Source organism: Galeopterus variegatus, unplaced genomic scaffold, assembly GCF_000696425.1.
Source record: "Galeopterus variegatus unplaced genomic scaffold, G_variegatus-3.0.2 Scaffold2911, whole genome shotgun sequence".
Lineage (NCBI taxonomy): Eukaryota > Metazoa > Chordata > Mammalia > Dermoptera > Cynocephalidae > Galeopterus > Galeopterus variegatus.
In genome coordinates this window covers 1,196-26,435 of record NW_007729022.1, presented here as the reverse complement: position 1 = coordinate 26,435, position 25,240 = coordinate 1,196, and the positions used below count along the sequence as shown (strand labels likewise).

The following is a 25,240-nucleotide window of genomic DNA, read 5'->3' as shown; positions in this document are numbered from 1 at the left end:
TATCAAAAAAGATCTTACTCGGTAAGCAAATTTCTAGTCTCCTTAAAATGCTTGTTTATTACCGTTTTTCTAGACAGTATAAAGTTGAACTTGATTAAAGTTAAATTATTTTGAATTCTGAGTTAATTCAGTTGAATTAAATAAAAAGTAGATTAACTAAAAATATATTTGTATATTTATATTTGTGCGTATATGTGTTTGTGTGTGTGTATGAATATGTTTATTGATCTCAGAGTTGTTTATAAATGTACGCATTCAGATGTGTTATTTTTCAAACCTATGATGTCTTGGGTAGCTGTTAAGTTAAAATGATCTTTGGAAATTTGCTTGTTAGAATTTTTCAGAACATACCAAGAAACTAATATTTCCTCTATTGAGTAATATTACCTCTATTGGGTAAGTTTTCACTCAGTTATTCCCTGGGCAGATATTTTTAAATTACATCTTCTAGTAGATAACTGCCAGTCAGCTAGCCATCCATACCAACTTGAGTCTGGTTGATGATATCCAGTGTTACTGTTCCAGGCCTTTTAGTCTTCCAGCTGAAGAGGAGACCACCAGACTACCTCCCAAAGAGAATGAAGAAGCACGTCGAAGGGAAGCCACTGAAGGGAAAGGAGAGAGCTGACGGGGCGGGCAGTGGCTCTGCCCTTCCCCCTGAGAAGCTGCCTTATTTAGTAGAGTTAAGCCCAGGTGAGAAAGCTGGTCATACTAGGAAAAATTATACATGTGCATTTTTAGCTTTGAATGTTTGTATTTTTTAATACATCTTGTTAAAGTGGCTTTTCTGTTGGTCGACTTAATATTTTTAGACCATTTGTTTTTTAAAAAACAGTAACCCTCACAAGATGACATTTATTTAAAAAACAAGTTGGTCATAGAATACATACACTCATGTATAAAAATAAAGTTTACATGGACAAAAATGAGTATTAAGAAACAAAATTAAAAATAGTGTATAGTGAGTTTTAGGAGCATTTTAAGTGATCCATTCCCTTTTAAAAATTATTTTCCAAAGTAACTTCAGTGAAATAATTAATCTACTAAAGATGGCAAGTTGAAATTTACTCCTCCTAGGGCAGATTTAATACAGGCATGTGCACGTGTGTGTGTAATCATACTGTTGTTTATAATGTATGAACAATATCTAAAAAAGAATGTCTTTAAATTTAACAGTACATCTAAGAAATCTATCCTAGGAAGGCCATTTGATTTTAAAATAACAGACTTAGTTTATTTTCATATTAGTTTTCTAAATATTCTGTTTCTAGAGGTCTAATAAGGTAAAGCTATTGTCATAAGTTAGCTATCAGGTAGATTTCTTAAATGTTTTATATACACATACATCCCTGTGTAGCATGTATATTTGCATATATATATATATATATATATATGCTATATATGACATTTGTTTTATTTAATTGTCATTTCTTATTTAATCAAAACAGTATCATGTGACCTGTGTTGTAAAATGCTATGAAGATCTGAGTGTTGCATCCCAAACTGCATTTTAAATAAAGCCAATTTGTAATTTCAGAAAAAATTTGCAGGAAAGTGAACCAGTTATGTAGATAATATATGGTTACTTGGGCAGAAATTATCTTACTGTCTTCTTTGATTCTTGCATGTTTATTTCTATTTACAAGGTTAGTTTAGTTTCTTACAGCTAAGTAAGTTATTATAATTAACTAATGATTAGATACAGTATTTTTGGTCTAACAGTCTTATGGTACAGGTCAGTTATATTGATACAGGAAATGATGGTATTGTTTTGATGATGCTCTAGTTAATGGATGTAGATCATCATTTTTATATTTAATTGTATTTGAGGACTTTGTTTAAATCGATTAGCAGTTTGTGAGGAATAAATATATTAGCGTTGCTTTGTCCCTCAGTTCTCTGGCTGGAAAGTCTGTTGAAAGTTTTTTTTTCTCACCATAGTGTGGAAACAATGTCTTAGTATTATTGTGTATCTGTAAAGTGTGAGAGTGCATTGCTGCTTGGTTAGCTGAGGTAATGAGCAGCAACAGTGAGACAGCCATTTGTTTTTGAACCTAAAACTTTCTAAGATCTTTTCCGGGCATCGGGTCTAACCTTTAAAATTTTGCATTAAGTGCTGGAAATTAATGATTGTTTTTGCCAAATTCAAATTTTGGGAGATTGGTTAGTGTTAGCCCTTGGAGAAATTAATAAATAGCAGCTGACAGAATAATTTTCAAATGAATAATGGAAAGTTGACTTTGGTGGATAGCAGAGACAGGAGGGGAATTCATTCATTCATTCTCTTACTTGACAATTATGTGTCAGGTGCTGTTCTGGGCCTTGGACATAATAGATTAGACAATAGATTAGACCCCCTGTCTGTGGGAATTTATATTCCAGTGAGAATTGCTATTTTGACTGCTTATTTCATACTTGCAGTCTCTCAGGTAATCACATATATAGAAGGTTTTTTTGTAGGTGTGTGAAGATAATAGACCCTAGATAAGTAGTAGTTCTCTACTACATTTCACCAGATATTGGCAACAGCGTATATTACGTGATTATCAGTGTATTTCCTTCCCTCACAGCTCTGCTCCCCTTAGTCAACCTTTATTGACATACTTTAGGCAAAGCAGTGGATACAGAGGTGAATAGAATTGTTCCTGCCTTCAAGTAATTCACACACCAGGAGATATCACAGTACAATATGATGAGTGCCTCTGCCTTTGGTGCCTCCTGAGTCTTTGGGCTGCCAGCAGGATAGCTTTACTTGTTGCACAAATGCCTGAAATTTGGTTCTGTTACCTCCATCTGAAGGGTGTACAGCGGGTTGATGGCAGGTTGGGTGCAAGGCCAGGGTCTTTCTTGTACCAAAGCTGTATTCTTTCAGTAGGTCATGATGTCTCTTTAGGTTTTCATTGCTGTGAATTGCTCGCTGTCAGCATGCCGAATGAAACTGATCTATTTTCTATTTACAAGAAAATAATATTCATTCATATTGATGTGTGATGAATGGATAAGCACTGTATTTTCACTGGGCACATTGTCAAACAAGCATATATCCTCAGTGTTGAGGTCCTGCTGGGTGTGGGTGGGAGGTTTTTGAGCTGTGGGTATGTGTTTACATTGTCTCTTCGAGGAATGGGAAGTAAAGATGTTAATTTTTTCTTTGCTTTGGTTTTGAATGTGTTCTTTAAACAGAAGAAAGTGCCAAATGCGGTGGTAGTCCTCCATATAATTAACTCACTGTTGCTGTCCTGCTTCTTGGTGACTCACCTGTTGTCCTGCTCTTTTCCTTAACAGTCTGCACCGGTTTCTAAAACATTGACTGGGGCACTAGTATAGTCTTGTCCTCACAGCCCTGAAAGCTGATGGGGAAAATTACCTTTTCTTCCTTTGAAACGTATCTCACTGAAGTTCACCCTCTGCGTCTCTTCTCCTCCTTCCCTCTTCCACGTGTTCTGCATGGTCTCTGTCCCGCTGGTGCTGCCTTCACCTGGGTCCTGGCATGTGTCTAAACCCCAGGGAGAAGGAATCACTTTGCCTACTACAACTATCACACTTACGAAGGTAATGCTATTCTTAATACTACTTTGTAACTAGAGCACTAACAACCTCACGGGCAAAATGATGTTGACCAACCATGTGTTTAATGTATCAGTTTTTAAATTGATATAAATAACTTACTTTAAGAAATTTAATGCACTATCATTTCATTTGACCTAGTAAGTGTTCCATGTCCAGAATTCATTTCATTTGCTGGAAGCTGTTTTGCTTCTTTTATTTTTACCCTGGGAAGCAACTGAAGGCAAATGCAGACTTGGCTATATTAGAGTTGTTGTAGGGTGCAGACCCAAGTGTCATTTAAGATTGTCTTGGGTTCTGTTCATACTGGTCTATTTCCCCTTCATATCTGGAATATTAAAGACAACTTTCTGATAGAAGTACTATTGTATGTGGCGGGTTACTTAGAGAAAATTTGTCTCTACTTTCAAAGGTTTAAAGGTTTTAATGGTTTAAAGGTTTTTAGAGATTCATTGTAGTTATCTACTGGGGGAAGAAAGGTACTCAGGCACTTTGGGCAAAAATTGACCATTTGTAGGATACCTGCTGATGAAGGGGAGAAAATTTGGAATTTTGGTTTTAGGTAACAATTTTGTATGTTTGTTACTGCCTGTGATATGATCATCATACTTTCAGTAAGGCGACAGAAATGGACTATTACAAGGAGAAAGGAGACATCACTTATTTAATCATTGCCTGTCCACCTTCCTTTTTTCCCCTCCCGTCCCCAACTCAAGCCAAACACCATTTTATCTACTGAATCCTGTGACCACCATTTAGGGTCCTCAGAATCTATCAAAGCTTTATCAGTAGTTTTCTATTATTATTGTGAAGTAGTAAGAAGAGAGAGACTAGGAAGAAAGTTTATTTCTAATCAGTGTATTGATAGATTTCTATTACTGTAGTGACGTGATAAGAAAGGAGAGAATGGGAAAGCAATTTGTATCTTTCCCTTTTATATTTCTAAATCTGTTGATGTAGAAAGGTAGGTAGTATCTGTGAGCTCACAAGAAACCTTTCAGAAGCATTCAAAATCAGATGAATATTATTGTGAATTTTCCCTGCTAATCAGACATATCTTTCATGTTCTTACACTTTTAACTTTGCAGTGAGATAATTGTTCTTGTCTCACATGTGGTTATTTGCCCTTTTTGCTTTCTTCATAATTTTATTTGTGTAATTTCTGTGTGACTGTGTTGCATTTTTCTATTTTCTTCATTTTTAGTATAATTATTCGCTGTTAACACATTAAATCTTTATTGGTTGCATACTGTGGACCATATGCTGAGTGCTAAATGTCAGGGCAAAGAGATGTTTACAGACTAGCAACGTGGGGCTCAGAGATGAGCAGATGAGTGAATAGAAGCCATCATAAGATGTGGTTGACACCTTCCTTAACCAGGGGTTTGTTATAGCCGCCTGTGGTGTTGAAAAAAAATGGGGTGGTGAGCATTCCTGGGTGTTTGGACTCAGCAGGTCTGGAGCGGAGCTGCCCACGTCCAAGAAAAGTCCCAGATGACGTTGATGTCTCATTTGATCAGGACTTTATAAGTACAGTTTGAGTTGAAAGTAAAATATTCCAACATGATATGAAGCAAAACAGAAAATGAATAAAATTTTTAGTGCATATTAGGTATTGGTGTCTCTCAAACACTTCATTCTCATCTTGCCCTCACCCACATGTCACAGATTACTGAATTATTTCAGAAATAGGGAATTTTGTCATTAGAGTGTTACTTTGTATATTCTAAAATTAAGAACCAGTTGAAGTTAATCATTTCTAACAGAACTTGCTTATTCATGGTATCTTTTGTTTGTGAGTTCAGACCACACCACAGCTGAGATATTTTAGCAGTCTCTTATACTCTGTGTACACGCTCATACGCTCTAAAACGTTTAACTTGTGAAGCTCTCATGATGTGCATTCCTGATCCCAGGGACTAGAGACTTTTACTAGCCACATAAGTGATTCTGAAAGTTATCAGGCAGTCAGGAAGTGGGCCAGGGAGACTCTCCTCCCTCAACCTCCTGAGGAAACTCTGGTGTATTTGCAGCACTAGACTGAATGTCATGGCTGTGGCACAGATGTTAAACTCTGAGATTGTGTCATGGTCCATTGATTCTGGGAGGCACATTTTCTCATGTTTTAACAACTCTAAACTAGAAGAAGCCTTCAGTTGATGTCGTCTCGTGTTAGCTGGGTATAGTAGGGGAGAAATGTGTAAGCGTGTCTGGTGTGAACGGCTGTTTCTTCTTTCTCCTCTTCCTCACACCCATCGTAGAAACTCATGCTCATGGAGATTAAAAATTTCAATGGTTCATATAGGTATAAAATAATAGGAAAAAAAAACCAACAAAAATGCCCAGTCTTTCTTTCTGCCCTTCATCCGAGTTCCACTCCAGGGAGCTAAGCACTTTTAACCGTAATTCTCAGTCAGTAATGGACATGAGAATCACTTAAGAGATTTTTCAGAAGACACTTGCTTAGGCCTCATGCCCAGAGGTTTTGATCCAGAAGCTGCAGAGTGAACTCTGAGGACAACACTTTATGACTTCCATCAGTGATGCAGCCATGCCGCATCAGTCTGCTGTGCCATGCAGTCAGGCAGCAGGCTTACCCTAAGAAAGATCTGGCCTGAAGTGAAGGTCCACGTATCTTTGATGATCTTCATTTTGCAAGTACAGTTGCTCCTCAGAATCATTAACACAAGTCCAGGACAGTGTGCTAGAGAAAATCTGTTTTTATGTAATAGGAAAATGTTGGAATTAATGATAGTGTTAGCACTTTATATTAAACAGAAGCTGATGTGTTTATTTCTTAATTTGAATTTTCTGTATCCAATTTGTTAAATTGTATGACATAAGTTTGGAGAACTCTTTGAAAAGAAATCCTGAGAAGTGAGAACTTTAGTGTCATTTCTGAGATAACTGTTTCAAAAAACATGGCAAGAACATTAGACTTTGCAAATGGAGCTCTCTTCCTTCTCTTCTCGCAGATGGTTCTGATTCCAGAGATAAGCCAAAGCTTTACCGTCTTCAATTAAGTGTTACTGAAGTTGGGACAGAAAAGTTCGATGACAGCTCTATCCAGGTGCGCAGTCATGCTGCAGCTCTAAGCTTCCTTCTGTGATTCTTCATTTAATAGCACATATCAAAGAGCCTGCCACATGGTAGTGAATGAATGAGTAAAAACCACAGACTTTGCATTAAATTATAAATAATTTATCTACTCTGGCCACTTTTCTCTGCCGTAGTGTGAAAAGAGCAGATTGTGAACTTATGTCCAAGTTCCACCTCTAGAAACTGGTGATGACATGCTTTCAAGACAGTTTCCTTTTCTCCAAAGATGGTGATGATAATTTTATAGGTCTGTTTCAGGATTAAAGGAGATACCTTATGCAAAAGTGCCTGTCAGTAGGTCTGACACCCACAGCAGTACGCATTCAGTAAATTCTAGTTAAAATGTCAGCTGTGTAGGGTTCTCAAGTACTTAAAACAGAGCATAACACCTTCTTTGAATAAGTGAGGACAGGATTTGTCACTTCTTTGAAGTTGAACTCAGGTAAACCACCCTTCCTGTGTACTTACTCAATTTTAAAATGATCGGTTCAAATTATTAGTCATTTTCATTCCTACCATTTTTTCATTCTTACCACAGCAGTAAAACAGATAAATGGGAATTTTTGATCATAATGATCTGTATAGATTTGTTCATTAATTACCTAATAAATGTTTGTGTAGATGACTATATGCTTTTTCATGCAGAGTACAGTATGTCTTAAGTTATTGAATGCTAAAAATAAAATATCTAATATTTTGACAGTGTTTAATTATTTTTATGTTAGTAGGGGGAAATCCACTTTAAAAAGAATCAAAAATGCAAAACTTTATCATATTTATCATAAAACAGTAACTCAGTAACTCACAGTTTTAAAATTCCGTTTTTAAATACCATATACTTCAAGTTGGGAGTGTCTTTGGTTTCCTTCTGTTTTCAGTTGTTTGGCCCAGGAATTCAGCCCCACCACTGTGACCTCACCAACATGGATGGAGTGGTCACTGTGACTCCCAGAAGTATAGATGCAGAGACCTACGTAGAAGGCCAGCGCATCTCAGAGACCACCATGCTGCAGAGTGGCATGAAAGTGCAGTTTGGAGCATCACATGTATTCAAGTTTGTAGACCCCAGCCAAGATCATGCTCTTGCAAAAAGATCTGTGGATGGAGGCCTGATGGTTAAGGGCCCAAGACATAAACCTGGGTAAATATGGTCAGCCTTAAGAATTTTATTAGAGTGTTTTGATTATACTTAAATTTGAATTAGGCATAGATGACTTGGCTTTTCATTTTTATTTTTCAGTTTTTAAAAAATCAAAGTGGGCTTTGTGATTCTGGTTCTTTTTCTTGTTAATTTGGGTTGGTTTTAAAGGAAAGAAAACAGAAAGGTCTTGATTTTGTCTTAAAATTGGAAGTTCTGACTGTTTTTTTTAAAAATTATTTATATTTAAACTTTGTTTTTTCAGTTGATGCACTAAACCAATACCTATTCATTTGTGAAAAATCATGGTGGTTCTGTGTAATTATCCTATGTAACTAAGGTTTTTAGAATTTTTTTATTGAGGTCCCCCCCCATGATAATGAAACTTTAAGATCTTTTAAGGAATTTGAAATATTTTAACTCCACCTAGTGCTTTTCTGAAAACTTGCAATGTGGGCCTGTTACTGGAAAATAAAGATCTTTTCTTAAAAGATCTATCTATTACATCTAGATCTGTCTATGACTATCTAGTACAAGTTCTTGGGGGAAGGATATGGCTTCCCTTTTGTAATGATAATTTTTAAAACTTAATATACTGTTTAGCTACTTTAATATCTGTTTTGCAGGTTGATAGGGTATTGATTTTTGGAAAAATAGCTGCAGTAACTTTTTCCTCATGCTGTTTAAAGCAACCAAAATGTCCACTGACGTGTAAGCTTATTGCCCTAAGAGCACAGACATAAGCCATCATGCTGGTGGCCTTCTCTCCACTGCCTTTCCCATTGTTTTGTTCCATGACATACATTGGGGTAACCACCCAGATCTTACACTTTGGGCCAGATGTAACTAAGAATTAATGTCTTTTTCCAAGATGAACACTTTGTGGATTATCGTATATATTTATTTAGGCAAATGAGATATTTGCAAAGTTCATGGGTTGTTTAAGATATATTCCTAGCCTCCCACCTTGAGCTCCAAGTTTCAGCAAATGAGCCTTCCTCTTCCCAGAGAAAACCATCAAGTGCCTTTACTATTTACTTCCCCCAAAATCCATTTTTTTCTTTCTTTCAGCTTTAAACTGAATATGTATCTAAATTCATCCTTCCATTCTGTGTCTGAAATAGCAGTTTTTAAAAATTCCTTTCCTACGGTTAGATTTTTCGTTTACCAGCCATTTCCCCATTTCCCGTCTCTTGTTATTAGCATAACATAGGCTGTTTTCCTTCAGCCCATAGTCTTGGTCAGACGTCCTCCATTTTAATCGTCATCTTTTCTTTAGCCCTGTTTCTTCCCTTCAGCATCAGATGTCCCGATAGGGTAAAGTCTGTCTGCTTTATATTCTTAACTTCCCTTATATTCCTAGGCTCACCTCAGTTTGGTCAAACAGATTATTGTATGAAAGTTTCTTCTGATGTGTTGCATATTGTCTTTAAACTGTATCTACAGTTATTGTCCCTTGTTTACAATTGCGCCTTATTTCTGAGTGTTGGTATATTTATTTTCATGTTTGTTATTTAGTGTTACTGTCCATGTCTCTTGCTGTGTATGAACACAATTCTAGGAGCAATCTCTGTCCCATACTTAGCCCTTCAGTTTTGCTTGGTGATGTTTTTTTGTATGTGAGACAGTCAGTCTCCTGCTATATTTTTCCCATATGGTTCCTGCTTTGGAAGTGTGCATTTTTCTCTTCTTACCGTGTCTCTGGCCCAAAGCAGAGATCGTATAAGAATATGACATAGGTTTCCATGAGGAGAATGTGCTGTGATATTTTGTTGTTGTTGTTATATATTTTTTGCCAAACTTGGTAAGAACTGCTTAGTGGTTGAATATTAGAAAGGACTTTCACTTTTTTATAAACATTAGTTTTTTCTGATGTCAAACTGTCACAGAAGTTTTTGGGTACATAACCCATGTGCTCCCATATGCAGATTTCAGAGTCTGTCTTCAGGTCCTTACTGATGGTTACCAGCAAATAGCAAAGTTTGATGTTGACCATCAGTTTGGGAATGTTAGGAGCTTCTGATGATAAACTGATTCATTAATTTATGTATTCATCTCTTCTACATCCATGTCATGTGTTGTTACTGTGCTTTGAATACTGAGATGAGTGAGCTGTGATTCTTACAATCAAAGGTCATGATTCGGAATATCAAAGTCGTGTTTAAAGTCACTTTGGAATTGTTCACATATCCAGAGTACAGTACAAATGGGCCTAGGGTTACTTCTTGCAAGAAGTAGCTTTAGGGAAAAGACTTAAAGAGCTTTACGTGGTGATGTAAATTTGTTATTTTAGGATTATAATTATAAACATCAAGAAGGCTTTGGTTATATTTATATACTATCTGTAAGAGGAAGTTAGAGTTGGGTAATGTGTATGTAAAGCTCTTATAGGTGGTAGAGAAGATGAAATGTCATGTTTCTTATTTGTATTGTCAGAGAGCAAATAGGTGAATGAATGTCCATTCAAACCAAAAGGAAAAAGCAGAGCATTTCCATGTTTTTGTGAATATCTTAGTGATAGATGATGAGTACTTAATTTCAAAAAACTTGGTGATGTATTGCAGAAGGTTGATGATTAGTCTTTAGTAAGAGCTTTTACTTTTTCAAAAGTTACTATTGTAAAGTATTGTATTTTATGTTAAAAAGTGGTGATAAGGTAGAAGAGGAATTTGTACCTGCTTTTCTAATCTTAAAAATTGAACTTCTACATTGTTTTCTTGTTTTGTTCTACAGATTGCACTTAAATAAGTTTCAAGATTCCATGGTACTTTGAAATTATTATTTTTCAAATATTATAGCAAAAGAGATTTCATTCTTCTTGATTGTCTTGTACAAAAATCCAAGAAATATAACCATTGATTCATCCTTGTTGGTTTCCAGGTATTTCTAGGGCTCCTTTTTCCTTTGGCTTGGGCCTCTGATGAACTGAGACCAGTGGGTTGCATCTACCCTTCATTTGTGCCAAAGAATACAGCTTGCCCCAGCTTATTAGACTCTTCAAAATGAGATTGTGTTTATATTCCCAGTTGTTTTCATAATGACAGGTTTAGAAGTTCTGGTGTTTTGAGATATTTTAAAATCTTTTTAAACTAGGATAACTTTTGATTTGATTGCTAGCATTATTAAAAGTTTCCCATTTCTTTATTTGTAGCCTAAGTAGTGATATTCGTGTGCTTTTAAGTCATCATCAGATTGACTTTCAAACCGGAGGGCAGCTTAGTCCCTATTCCTTGTCTTTCTGTGTGATCACTTTTGCCTTTCCTGTGTTTAAAAACAGGGTCATGGGCACCTCAGCCTTCTGTACTTTGCTTCATTTATGTTATTTGCTGACTAGATAGGCTTACATATTTATGTTCATTCAGTTTCTTTTTGTTAAAGTATAGTTTTAAAAAAATATCCTGAGAGTGTTCAGTATATACCAATACGAAAAGTTCATAAAATGACAATGGCTATTTTATAAGTTCATTTGGTGAAAATAAAGCAATTTCTTGAAGATGTTTAAACATTGGGATATTTAGATAACTGTTCTTTTTGTGTTTTTAAGAAGAGATTATGCCTTGTCAGTTGAAACTTATTAATTCTACGTGTTCCCTTTTTTTTTTTTTAAATCCTGACAGAATCGTTCAGGAGACAACTTTTGATTTAGGAGGAGATATTCATAGTGGGACAGCATTACCAACAAGCAAGGTAGGCAATTGTATGTTATCTGGTAGCACTGTGTTTGTTTGATTTTATAGGGCACCTTGGGTGAATATGCTGGTAATATAAAACTCCTTTGTAAAAATAGACTTCATAGTGGCCCCTATTGTCTTGATCTGCTGTGTTATCTTTGAGTGATACATAAAAGAAAGTTAGCAGACTATTCTTTTTTCCCAAGGCCAGGATGTTGTGCTTTCTCTTCCAAGCAGATCGTACATATTTCCTAGGCTTCTCCTGGGTATAACTAGCCCCTCTGGATCAGATTACTCCTGAAGATGATACATACCTGCTCTTGTTCACTCCTCAGCTTACGTACTAGATCCATTCCTCAGTTAACATTCCCAGGTACTTTGCTTCCACGATTGTCCCTTAGCTCATGCACGATCAATTCATTTTTTTCCTCTTGGTTATCTCTTGCTGAATAACCACTTGGAAACTTAGTGGGCTAAAACAGCAGCGATTTTATTAGTTTACAGTTGTGCAGTCCAGTCTGAGCTCACTTGGGGGGTTCATTTGCTAGTCTTACTGCTGGTCACTTGTGTGGCAGCTAGTAGGTTAGTTGGGGGCCATACTGTGCTGGAACTTAGGACAGCCAGGCCTCCCTCTCTGTGCTCATCTCAGGTGCTCTTCATAGAAGTCTCAGGGCAGCCTGAAGTCTTCATTTTGTGGGACTTGCAGGCTTTCTTAAGGGTTAGGCCCTCAGCCCTGAATTGGTTAAAGCACATCACTGGCTCAGCCCAGGCCACTCAAGCTGGGGTTCGTTGGAGGCTGCAGTACAGCAAGCCCCCACGATTCTGGACCTTTCACATCAGCATCAAAACATGTTACAGTGTGGTATCTCCTGTATTTAAAAATCTTACTACAGTATCTTACTATATATCCCTGCAATGATTGACCCCATTTTTCTACTGTTCACAGCACAATTTCTTGAGGAAAATCATCTATGGTTGCTGTCTCTCCTTGCTAATTCCATCTTCTTTCTTTCTTCTGCTCCCATTGGCTCCTGTCCCCTCCATAGTGACTGTGCCTATCAAGGGCCCCGATGACCTCCCAGTTGTCAAACCCAGTGCTTGTTTTCTGTCCTGTCTTACTTGTCAGCAGATTTTAACTAGGCCACTACTTAGTCAACTCACTCTCTTCTTTTGGCTTCTGTGGTATCACTCTCCTGATTCTTCCCCCACTTAGTGGTTGTTTCTTCTTGGTCTGATTTGTTGGTCCTCTTCCTCTTGTGTTTGACTTCTGAGGTTTGGAGGACCAATGTTTCAGACCTAGGACTCCTTCTCTTCAGTTTATGGCATGTTCCTTAGGTGACCTTGCCCCTTTGCTGAAGTTTAAATACCATTTAATGTTAATTATTCCCTAATGTCCTGCTTTCGAAGCCCCATGGCTTCACAGTATTTTTTTTTAATTTAATTTAATTTTGTCAATATACAATGTGGTTGATTATTATGGCCCATTACCAAAACCTCCCTCTCCGCCCCCTCCCCACTCGCTCCCAACAACCTCATATCTGTTCACTTCTCGTATCAACTTCAAGGAATTGTAATTGTCGTGTCTTCTCCCCCCCACCCCAGTTTATTGTGTACTTATTTATTTATTTTTAGCTCCCACAAATAAGTGAGAACATGTGATATTTCTCTTTCTGTGCCTGACTCGTTTCACTTAATATGATTCTCTCTAGGTCCATCCATGTTGTTGTTGTTGTGAATGGCAGTATTTCATTTTTTTTTTTTATAGCAGAGTAGTATTCCATTGTGTAGATAATACCACATTTTCCATATCCACTCATCTGATGAAAATTTATTGAAACTAATGAAAACGATGATACATCGTACGAAAACCTGTGGGATACTGCAAAGCAGTACTAAGGGAGAAATTTATCGCATTAAATGCTTACTTTAGAAGAATGGAAAGATAGCAAATGAACAACCTAATACTTCACCTTAAAGAACTAGAAAAACAAGAACAATCCAAACTCAAAGTTAGCCGAAGGAAAGAAATCATTAAGATCAGAGCAAAACTTAATGAAATTGAAACCCAAAAAAACGATACAAAAGATCAGTGCTTCACAGTATTAACCCTGGCTTGTGCAGCTACTTGCGACCTGGTCCTGCCTCGCTTCCTGTACAGCTGTCTGGCCACTGTACTGCTGCCGACCCAGACCCCACAGGCTTTCTGTTCTTGGCGTGCACCCGCCTCTTTCCCATCTGAAGGCCTTTGTTGCACCCATGTTTGCTTGTGCCTTTGATTTTCACACGAATGGCCCCTTCCTGTCTCAGACCTAAGCTTAAAGTCACCTTCTTGAAGAGGTTATCCCTGAGCATGCAGTCGCTGTTATACCACCTCATGTAAATTCTTTGTGCAGCCTTTACCATCTGATACTTGTCCTGTTTGTTGATTGACTGTGGGAGGTGCACGTTAAAAGCAGAGATCTTGTGCCACATGCTACTCCTGTACTTGTAGTGTTTCCTCAGGTATCCAGAACATGAGAGTCTCTGTAAGCATCTCATGAATAATGGAATGAATAAGTAGTCCTGGAGCCAAATAGAACTGTCTTTATAAAAAGTCTGTTTACTTGTAAAAATGTGTAGTCCAACATAGAAGACTTGGTAAATAGAGAAAACAATGCAAAAGAATAGCAGTCATTCATGCACAATTTATATTGACCCTTGGTAATGTTCCATGGATGGATCCTTTCCTGAACTCTGTGTCTGTGTGTATTCATTTGTGCATTTGAACAGTTAGATGTATTTCTTTCTCAGTACACACACCTTTGTGTCCTGCTTCCTTCAGCTGTTATTTTGTGGGCATTTTCTTGTGTATTTAGAAGTCATATAAAAACAGAACTATTTTGTAGTATGTAAACATATAAGCATACTATCATGTATTTATCCATTGCCTTATTTCTAGTCATTTATAAGAACTTTTTTGTAGTCTAAATAGTATTGTCATTCATTCACCAATTCTATTTCTGTAAATGTGTCTTACGGAAGTAATTATTGTTTATGAATATATATGTATTTATAAACACAATTGTCATGGCACTTTTTATACTGATGAACATTTTTAAGCAACATCATAAAGCCTTGGTTTAATGAACTGTGATAGACAACAAAATGTTGTACAGTCATATATATATATTGTAAGATGTTTACAACATATGAAAAAGTATTTTTACAAAGTAGTTTGTATAATCTCATGTATGGAAATTATGAAAAAGTAGAAAGATACAGCAATATTAATCTCTGGATGATAAAATAAGGATGATTTTTACTTCTCATCTATGTTCATTTTCTATAGTAAACATGTAGTAAGAAATTTTACATGAATTTTTTGCTCCAGTGAATCTTATTATATATAAAATTTTTTGATTCTGTTGTAAAGGTTTTCTTAATTTAGGTAACTCATCCTTTTTTGTCTGCCATACAAATGGGTAGGAACGTGAACTGTTTAGAAGTACTTAAATATACTGTTTTAGGTTATAATATATAAGTATATGTTTTTTCCCTGTGTTGATTAGGGCAGGAAATAAGCCAGTTTCATTACTGAGTTCATTAGATATTGAGCTGTAATGAGTACAGTTTCTAAATCTGCTCTTAAAACAAATAAACAAAAGGCCCTAACTCTTCATATTGTACACATTTTCTCAGCCTTTTCCTGATTTTAAAATAACTTTTTGGAATAAAATCACTATTGTTATTGTACTTCCAGAAAAATCATTGTGTGTCTACCACTTCTGCATGCCTGTGCTCTTGGCAAATGAAGGTGGCTGTGCATTTTATTACTCTCTTAATGCTGACGTGCCTTGGGCATGCTGCTGTGGACATGGCATCCGCAGCACTGCTGTCTGATTTTCTGGTCTGAGCTCTCCTCCCCCGCTTGGCAGCCCTGTATCAGATCTCTACCTGCAGTGCTGCGTGGAAAGCTTGGTTGGTCTGCCAGACGTTCTAAACACACTGTGCTTTCTCCTTGGCATAGAGCACCACTAGACTGGACAGCGAAAGGGTACCTTCTGCCTCTAGCACGGCTGAGCGAGGGATGGTGAAGCCGATGGTCAGAGTGGAGCAGCAGCAAGATTATCGCAGGCAAGAAAGCAGGTAAATGTATTCCTAGGTGGAGGCTTGGGATGCAGATTATTGAATTTTTAGAGGTTTTAGAATATTAGCAATAATATACTTAAGAGTATTTTCTTTCCATATTACTGAACTGAGGAAAACATGCTTCATCGATAATGGCATCCTTCATTTATATGTCATGGTGTTATCAAGTTGAAATAGGCACATAATTAAAAGATTACTGTTTTGAATTTGCTACTCTGTAAAAACATAATTTCTATATTTAGAGAAAACTGATCTCTTTACCCATTTCTGAAAGAAATCTTCCTACTTAAAAATACAGAAAGACAAAAATGATTTTGTAATAGCATTTTTAAGAATTGTGGAGTGCTGTATTTTCATGTCTAATGCTCGGATGTGATGTGTTTCTCTGTTGAGATAGATGGAGGATGAATTATTTTTTCTTCTGGCATTGTTCTTTCCTAATATTTTGGGGCAGAGAACTTCCACCTTTTGTTTTATCCTTTTCTTGTGATTTTTAATATGTGTCACCTTAGAATTCTATTTCCTTGTACCCTCTAAAATTGTTGAAATGTTGAAGAGTAATGTCAGTGCCTTGAACATGGTAGTTAAATAACAGGTGATGAGTACCAAATGCTGACTGGTTTAAACTGCAGCATTATTTGGTGCTGAGCATCTCCACTCTAGAGCTCTAAATGGACTCAAACAGAAATAGGGATATGTTGTATGGCTTTTATGATGTTCTCATTGTCAGCGGTGAAACTGGGAGCATTCATCTTCTGGTGCTGTTCAGATTTTTGAAGAGGCCATTTTAAGTATTCCCTGTCAAAGATCCAGTAACTGAGGCAGTTGGCTGAAGCAGATGACTTGTCCAGGGCCACTGTCACGGGTGATGAAGATGCAGTTCTTTAATTTCCCATCTTCCAGCAGAGGGCGCTGTATATCACAAGATTTTAATATCATTCGTCACCGTAACTAGATATGAAGCTTAATAAGGGAATCCCAAGTTTTTACTATATTTTTATTGTAGACTTTTGGTTGTTCTGAGAGATTTTTGTTGTCTATGTAAATCTTAGTAGATGTAATAATAAGTAGTTTACTTTCTGCATATGTATTTTTTTTTTTGGTGGTGTGTTATAAAATAAGATGTTCAGAATGGTAGATTGGTATTGTAAGTTGTTCTGTGTATTTGTAAAGGTTATTGAGCAGTGTGCAGCATAGTTCTTAGCCCGTAAATATTTGAATGAGTGAATGAATCCAGATGGGAAGGGGAAAAATCGATTAGGATAATGCTTTTTAGGCTATGCAGAATTAAGAACTAATAAATATGTACACATGTTCATATTAGTGTCACCGTAGCCACATGATCATTAATTGTATTTCAGAAATTAATTTTTGCTATAAGCACATATTTTAATTTAAATTGCTTGGAAGGTAAGATTAGTTTGCTTTCCAAAGACTTGTTTAAGGCTATTTGAATCGATTTTGAACTGTGAATGTTACTATGTTGCTATTAAGACAGTGGTGAAAGCAGGTTAACCACTCTTTCCACTCCTACCCGGTTCTCACATGTGCAGTGTTTCAGTAAGCAATCCTAAACTTAATTGGCATAGTCTAAAAAGATCTAAGTCACTTTATACAATATGTAAAATACTAATTTTAGTCAAGGAAAAAATCCTTTTGAACTATGGGAGTGACTTTTTTTTAATTGTCACTCACAGTTTTTTTTTTTTTTTCCTTTTTCCAATGACAATTTAAGTTCCTTATTTTTACCAGATTTGTTAAAATGATGACACAAACAACTGGTAAAGTTTATCCAGGTTCATTTTATGGGATATTAAGTTTAAAATAAGAGCCACTCTACAATTTTAGATGTCTATCAATATGGCAGTATAAGAGAGATACTTTAAAATAACCGAGTATTAAAATTATATTCTGTTTATAAGAGCATCTTTATTTTCCCAAATTCTTGAGTTAATTGCAAATTATTAAATCATAGACTGGATAATAAATTTGGAAGCATGAATTTGATGAAACGATTTCCATTTTTTGCTTTTAATGATTATAATAGTTCGTGTTAACACAGGTTATGTTCTTTTCTCTTCATTCATCTTTTGGAGCATGGAGAAGATGATGGAGGGAAGAGAACTATTTGCTGTTGGAACAGAATTATGTTAGTTAGCCACTCTATAAACTGTCGTAAGTTTGTAATCACCACAAGTTATTCTTTTTCATGTTTGAAGAAAAGTTTTTTATTATTTATATTATTAGATGAGTGGACCAATGATTTGAAATACTTAATTCTGGCAGTTCATTACTAGTTGTCTAAGATTAATAGACTGAAATATGGCTGCTAAAAGTGACATTTTAAAGTCGCTCAGGAGTATTTCAATTTAAGATATTCTGATAACTGTGTTGCCTTTTCATTTCACCAAATATGAAGGTTTATTTGAATAAATATTGACCCCGGTTTAAGTCAATATTTAACTCAGTAGGTAGTTTAGTTTCAATGTAGGTCATTATACGCCCCACTATTTAATTTTCAATTAAGTTTTCAGAAAGGTAAAACACATGTTCCTTGGCTTTTGCTGTTAGTTTTAACTTTCTTATTTTTTCAGAGACAGAGTTTTTGAGCATTCTTCATCATCATCTCTGTTAAAGTTTAATTAAAATGATAAGGATACTGAAATGTTAAGGAAGCTAATCACTTGCCTGTTTGGTTTTTGGTAAATACTATCCATAAAATATAGCTAGTAGCAAACTAAATTAGGATAATAAATGGCTTGACGTTCTAATCACCTAAGTGAAAGGGTATTTAAACTGAACATTATACATTGAGAAAAGTATGAATCTATTAAGAGAAGGAGATTTGAGCTAGATTTGTAGTTATCTCACACGTTTTGGAAACTGTGCTTAGGAATGGCTTTCAAAATGTTTTTGACCATGGTCACAGCACATGGTGCCCTGGTGGACACACACATATGTATATTCGTAACTGGAATAGGAGTTTCACAAAACAATGTTCACCCTGGTCCCTGCCAATGGGTGATGACGCACTCTTTGAAGAACTCTTTTATAGAAGTAGAAATGTACCTAGCATTTGAATTAATTTGATCCTGAATACCCAGAAATACTATAGACATTAGTACAATGCTGCTTCTTGGAAATGTTCCAAATTGTAGTTTCTCTTTGTTTATATTTTTTTGACAATTCCTTACTTGTGTAGTATCAGGCTAAATGATGGAAAGTACCTGGAATTCATGTGACTTTAAGAAAAAATGTGAATGAGTAGAGTGTCTTTTTTTAAAGCATGCATCACTGTGAACATTGAAAAATGATTATCATGAATTGCTGAGGAAACTTTCAGGGGTTGTCTAACCTTGTATCAGTAGAGAAAGACAAATTATTAGGAAGTTTTTCTTTCATTTGTAAGAACTCAGTTTCAAGCTCAACACGGTAGTGTTACTTGAGCCATAGCTGCAGCAGGTGCAAGACAGCCTGATCTCTGTAGTAGACACGAAGTGTCCATTAACAGTCCAGAATCATGTATCAGATCTGTTCTCGTGATGGAAGTATACACTTAAAGGAACTAACCTTCTGTGAGGAGATGTGATAAGATCACTCCCAGTACATACATCTAAATATTTGAATAGGTTGCATATGAAAACAAGGTGTTGTGCTATTTATTACTTTACATTTGAAAAATCTGTATAGAGATGTAAAAAGTACTTTCAGAAATCTATACAGGTTGTTAGGGATACTGTTAGCCACATGACCTTATTTTAAGCATGTCAACTTTCTTCCTTTAGGACTCAGGATGTTCCTGGGCCTGAACTGATACTGCCTGCAAGCATTGAATTCAGGGAAAGTTGTGAGTAATTTCAGATTCCATTGTTAGTGAATTATTTCTTATTCCATTTTTCTCTGATTCTCATGGTTCTTTTGTTCTTTCTTTTTTCTTCTTTTTTGAAATCTTTTCACAGCTGAAGATTCATTTTTATCTGCCATTATAAATTATACTAATAGCTCTACGGTGCATTTTAAGTTGTCCCCTACATATGTGTTATATATGGCATGTCGGTATGTATTGTCCAACCAGTACAGACCTGACCTCAGCCCTGCAGAGCGCACTCACAAGGTCATCGCCATCGTCAACAAGATGGTGAGCATGATGGAAGGAGTTATACAGGTGAGTCCCGCTGAAAAGCCGAGCAAGGCCAGCCATTACAGTTAGTTTTTAAATCAGTGAAGTCAGTGTCTTTCAAGCTTCTGATTTGTTTACTTGTTTGATTCCATCTTAAGGTAGCTTCCTAAAATAAAAGTTTTATTATATAAATAGTTTAGAAAAATGTACAACTTTAAAAAGTGTAAAAGAAATGTAAACTTTCTAGAATAAATGAAAATAAACTGAGTATGTGGCAACATAATGATCATGAGAAAGACCCCTAAAATTGCAATAGTAGTTGTGAGGAAGTATTGACTGTTGCAGGTTTTCTTAGAATATTTCTTTAAAAAATTTGTTGAGATGAAATTCACGTAACATAAAATTAATCATTTTGAAGTGTATACAATTCATTAGCATTTAGTGCATTCACAGTATTGTGCAGGCACCACCTTTATTTGGCGTCAAAACATTTCCATTACCCCAGAGTAAAACCCTTTACCCATTAAGCAGTTTCTCCCATTTCTTCCTTCCCTCAGTTTCTGGAAACCACCTTCTTAGACTATTTTAATGCCTATAAAAAGGCACTTGCTCTTTTATAATGTACCTGCTGTGATTTTGGTAATAATTATCTGGTTATTTTAATAGTACATGTATAGGTATAATGAACATTATGAAACATATTTCTGACTTAGGATGAAATTCTTTCATAAACCTGTTTTGACAATTTCAGGAAATAAGGTTATTCCATTGGTGAAATGGTTTGGTTTTTTTAAGTACTCTCTATCAATATACAGTTGATAAAATTGGCATAGCAGTTTTTCATAGTTATAGATAATTCGAAGATTTAATCTTTAAAGTCCTTAAAAGTACATTTATAGATTTGTTTTAAAATTTTCCTGAATCACTTCTCAGTGCTATATGATTCAGCTATAAAACTCTAGTTATATAATGTTACATAAACATGGTTAGGTGGTTTGGTTGTTTTTCTCCTGGCAGGATTATTTAAGGGAAACTAAGATGAAATTTTAATTCTCTCAAGAGTTGTTTTAAAAGGCCAGAATTTTTCATGGTCAAGTGATTAGCATGAGTTTGATGGAGTTATAGTTCTTTTACCCAAGCTAGGAAATAGATAAAAAGGAAAGTCATTTTATTTGGATATCATTTTGGATAGTCATTTTATTTGGATACCATCTTAATACCATTATTTTGTAAACAAACATGGATTTCCTTTTCAGTTGTCATTCAAAGCCATTGTCTTCCATCGTATTTGGACTTCTAAAGTGTGTTTAAATTGTGAAACTCCTGTCACCAAACTGCCTTGATAGACTTTTCCTTATTGATGTGAAATCAGTGAAATCACCATTATCAAAACAAGTCTTTCTAACTTCATATTTAAGTTTAGTATGCGATTGAAGGAATCTTAAAATAGAGGAAAAGAAGTATGGTAGCGAATAATTTAAATTCTACTTTCAAAAAACAAAGATTTACTCCTTTTAGAATAGGTATAATGTAAGTTCTTCATACATTTTTAAATTCTCAACTTTACAACATTTATTTTGATCATTTCTGTTGGCCTTTCCTGTCTCTTTAATTCTTATTCATTAGTCCAGGGAATGGACTCTCATCTTATGTACCTTTAGATAGTAAGCACATAATATCATTAAAAGATGTTTAGAAGTTCCTCATTTGCAGTCTTTTAAAGAGATCAGTATGTTTATGTGTGTTTATTGTAACATAATCATTATGAATAAACTCTATAAAAATTTATTGTGCCAGAATTAAGAACATAAAAACTAATCTTTTATGTCATATACTTCCAAAGCTGTTTCAACCATGAATGAAAATGTAATTAGGGAATAACAACTAAATGTTGTACCTTCATGTCGTACCTTCATATTAGTGTTTTGATTTTTTTTTAAACTATCATGATTGTTTACAAGTTTCTTTCTCTTGTTCTGCTTGATTTCCCCTCGTCTGTTTTTCTCCAGGAAGTAGACCAGGTTGATCAGGTAGGACATACTGCTGGGAGCTGATCCTAGCTGTGTTGGCTTAGCTGAGTTTCTCATGCTGCTTCCATGTCAAAATACAGTACTACAGCAACTGGACTGAACAGTTCATAACACTCATTCAGCAACTGAAACATGCAGTACTAAAATCCTTTTTGACTGTGCAACCTTTATCAGCATTTCATAATTTCTGCTTAATGCACCTCAGTGTGGATATGAAATGACAAAAGTTCTGTTTCTTCTCTTTGTTATTTATCCTTGGTTCCTATTCTTTGGATCTCATCTGAGGTTGCCTGGCCTGCACATGTGGTCGGGAGAGGATGCGATAGATCAGTACTTGATACTGAGTTGCATGGTGTCCAAGCCAGTGACTACAAGTATCAGGGTGGCTATGGGTAACCATAGATACATGTGTGTACACTGCACAGATTACCAGATAATGCATGATCTACAATTTGGTGTTGTATTATTTGATATTTCTATTTTTCTAATGATTTCATAAATTGTAGCTAATTAGATCCATATGTCTATTTACATGAATCCTAGTTGCAGTGGTTGTTTACTTCCCATTGCTGTGTATGCACTTAAATTCCTTTGCAAATATCTGGTATCTGTGATAAATACCTTGGTGAAAATGGGGAGGTACTGGTCTATCCTCAGCAGCTTTTCAAGAGCATTCTTTTTTATTTCTGTCATCTTTGTTTATCCTGCATTGCTTATGGAAATCTGTTCTGTCTACAGAAACAGAAGAACATTGCAGGAGCACTTGCCTTCTGGATGGCAAATGCATCTGAACTACTCAACTTCATTAAGCAGGACCGAGACCTCAGTCGAATCACACTGGATGCCCAAGATGTTTTAGCACACTTGGTTCAAATGGCGTTTAAGTAAGAAACACATTTTTGAAGATACCGTTCTATAGAGAATTAAACCATACATATATTTTTGTTCAATTTTCAAAACTAATTTTAAAGTTTAATTGAAGATGATTATTAAGAGGCATAAGTTACCCATGTCTATTGCAGTGCTATTCACAGTAGCCAAGAGATGGAATCAACCTAAGAAGCATAAATAAGTATATGCACAATGTACTGGATTTAGTAATATTGAATTCAGTGAGCTGTGTTTCAAGAATCCCGAGAATAAAACTCTTAAATTTTTTTTAATGGACAGTACTTCTAAAGAGTACAGATTGTTTTGCATGTGATGACATCTGACAATAGCAGTGCATCATGCTGAGACTATTAAAATTATTTACATATTTTCAGGTACTTGGTTCACTGTCTTCAATCAGAACTTAATAATTACATGCCAGCCTTTCTGGATGACCCCGAAGAGAACAGTCTGCAAAGACCAAAAATAGGTTAGGATATTTTTTGCCTCCTTCCCTTTTGCCCTGCCTCTCTTCCTTCACATTTAACTCTATTTTAATATTAAATATATATAATGGGAGGTATTTTAGAATAAATGGGATGTCCTATTGGATTTGACAGTCTTTAATAAATTTAACTACCATCTCTTTTACCAATATTTCTCATTTTGGTGTGCATGATGGTCATACTTTTTAAAAAAGGCTTTTAGGGTGAACTTACAATATTAAGTGTAATTAGTTAATATATGTAGTTTAAGACCATGTCACTGTTTCCTATTTGAATGGAATTATTGTTTTTAAGATGGTTAACAGCAATTATTACCATAACTACCATTACATAAATTTATTGCTAATTCAGAAGGTTCTTCCTGGATGACGTTACCCTGTCTTTTTGTCCTGTCCCCTGGACAGATGATGTGCTGCATACACTCACGGGAGCCATGTCTTTGCTGCGACGCTGCAGGGTCAACGCAGCCCTGACCATCCAGCTCTTCTCTCAGCTGTTCCACTTTATCAATATGTGGCTGTTCAACAGATTAGTGACCGACCCGGATTCAGGGTTGTGCTCCCATTATTGGGGAGCGATCATCCGTCAGCAGTTGGGGCATATTGAAGCGTGGGCAGAGAAGCAGGGGCTAGAGCTGGCGGCTGACTGTCACCTGAGCAGGATTGTGCAGGTGTGTCCTGTTGACCCCATGCCCACAGCTACTGCACTTGATGGTGAAGGCATCTGGTGCTGTAATGGACTAGAAGTTAGACACAACCAAAACTTAGTATTCTCCTTTTGGGGATTTTCATACATATAAATAGTGAAATGGTCATGTATTAGTACCTGAGCTGCTGTAACAAAGTTCCACAAACCGAGTGGCTTAACTGACATTGTTTAGGAGGCCAGAAGTCGAAATCACGGTGTCAGCAGATTTGGTTCCTTCTGAGGACTGGGAGGGGAGGGTCTGTTCCAGATCTCTTCCCCCAGCTTCTGGTGGTTTCCATCACCTGTAGATGTATCTTCCTGGTCTCTGCCTTTATCTTCACACGGCTTTCTCGTGTGTGTGTTTGTGTCCAGATGTCCACTTTTTGAAGGATACTAATCACTTTGGACCTACTGACCTCATTTTAACTTAATTATCTCTGTGAAGACCGTTACCAAATACAGTCACATTCTGAGCATTTTTTTACATGCTTTGTGAACATAAATAATTGAACCTAATTATACATATGTTTTAGTAAAATTAAGGAGCATCTAAAAATCTTTAAAGGACAATGCTTTTAGTTCCATTTAATGTATATATAGTTAAAGTTAGTGGAAATGTGTTTTTTAAAAAAATCCCAGATTTCAAAATTAAATTAGCAAGTTATTACATTGTACATTGTAATATTACATAAAGGAGATTTAGAAATTCTTTTAAATCATGGTATATTTCATTTTTTCTTTTAAATAGGCAACCACTTTGCTTACCATGGATAAGTATGCACCTGATGACATACCAAATATAAATAGCACCTGCTTTAAGTTAAATTCACTACAACTTCAAGCCTTATTACAGAATTATCACTGTGCACCTGATGAGCCTTTTATCCCAGCGGTAAGTGAATGTTGCCACATTACCACGCAGTGTGGGACATGTTTGCACAGGGAAGTGTGGATGAAAAAAATGAAAGAAAAACTTATTTAACAACATATTTATTGAGTTAGTTTATTTAACATTGTCTTAAGAGATCATTTTGTCCTTGATGTCTGAGTTAGAGTTCAGTGCAGTAAACAAAGTATGCAAGTGTTTTTAAGTAGAAAGGGTTTAATTCAGGGAATCATTGGAAAATTGTTGGAAGAACCAGAAGAGAGGAAGTGAGGAGGTGGCCCCTCAATTGTTGAGTTCCGACACGTACCACCACGACCATGCAGCAGAGCACCAAAGCTGCACCGTAGCCACAAGTGTTGTCTTGTGTTAGCAACAACAGCAGCAGACTCAAGCAGGCCTCCACTACATACCTTCCTCCCAGACTGCTCAGAGGCATCCAAATGGCAAAATCCAGGTCTTATCCAGAACAGAGCCTGGAGTTCTGGCATAGCTACCTCTCACACGGTTCACAGTATCTACCAGCGTTGGTTATCAATAC

At 36.0% G+C, this 25,240-nt stretch overlaps 1 protein-coding gene across 1 annotated transcript in view; it reads left to right on the top strand.

The window, feature by feature from the left end:
• MLLT4 (myeloid/lymphoid or mixed-lineage leukemia (trithorax homolog, Drosophila); translocated to, 4) overlaps window positions 1–24,708 on the top strand; it is a gene marked incomplete at its 3' end in the record, with an annotated part of 44,412 nt that extends 19,704 nt beyond the window's left edge. Inside the window, exons 7-19 of the mRNA XM_008583427.1 lie at window positions 526–693; window positions 3,508–3,552; window positions 6,543–6,637; window positions 7,545–7,807; window positions 11,422–11,491; window positions 15,482–15,600; window positions 19,389–19,450; window positions 19,563–19,768; window positions 21,733–21,753; window positions 22,492–22,637; window positions 23,019–23,113; window positions 23,534–23,799; window positions 24,565–24,708. Of these exons, the coding sequence (XP_008581649.1) occupies window positions 526–693; window positions 3,508–3,552; window positions 6,543–6,637; window positions 7,545–7,807; window positions 11,422–11,491; window positions 15,482–15,600; window positions 19,389–19,450; window positions 19,563–19,768; window positions 21,733–21,753; window positions 22,492–22,637; window positions 23,019–23,113; window positions 23,534–23,799; window positions 24,565–24,708 (1,700 nt within the window). The remainder of the gene's footprint in view (window positions 1–525; window positions 694–3,507; window positions 3,553–6,542; window positions 6,638–7,544; window positions 7,808–11,421; window positions 11,492–15,481; window positions 15,601–19,388; window positions 19,451–19,562; window positions 19,769–21,732; window positions 21,754–22,491; window positions 22,638–23,018; window positions 23,114–23,533; window positions 23,800–24,564) is intronic.
• Window positions 24,709–25,240: the final 532 nt, after the last annotated feature.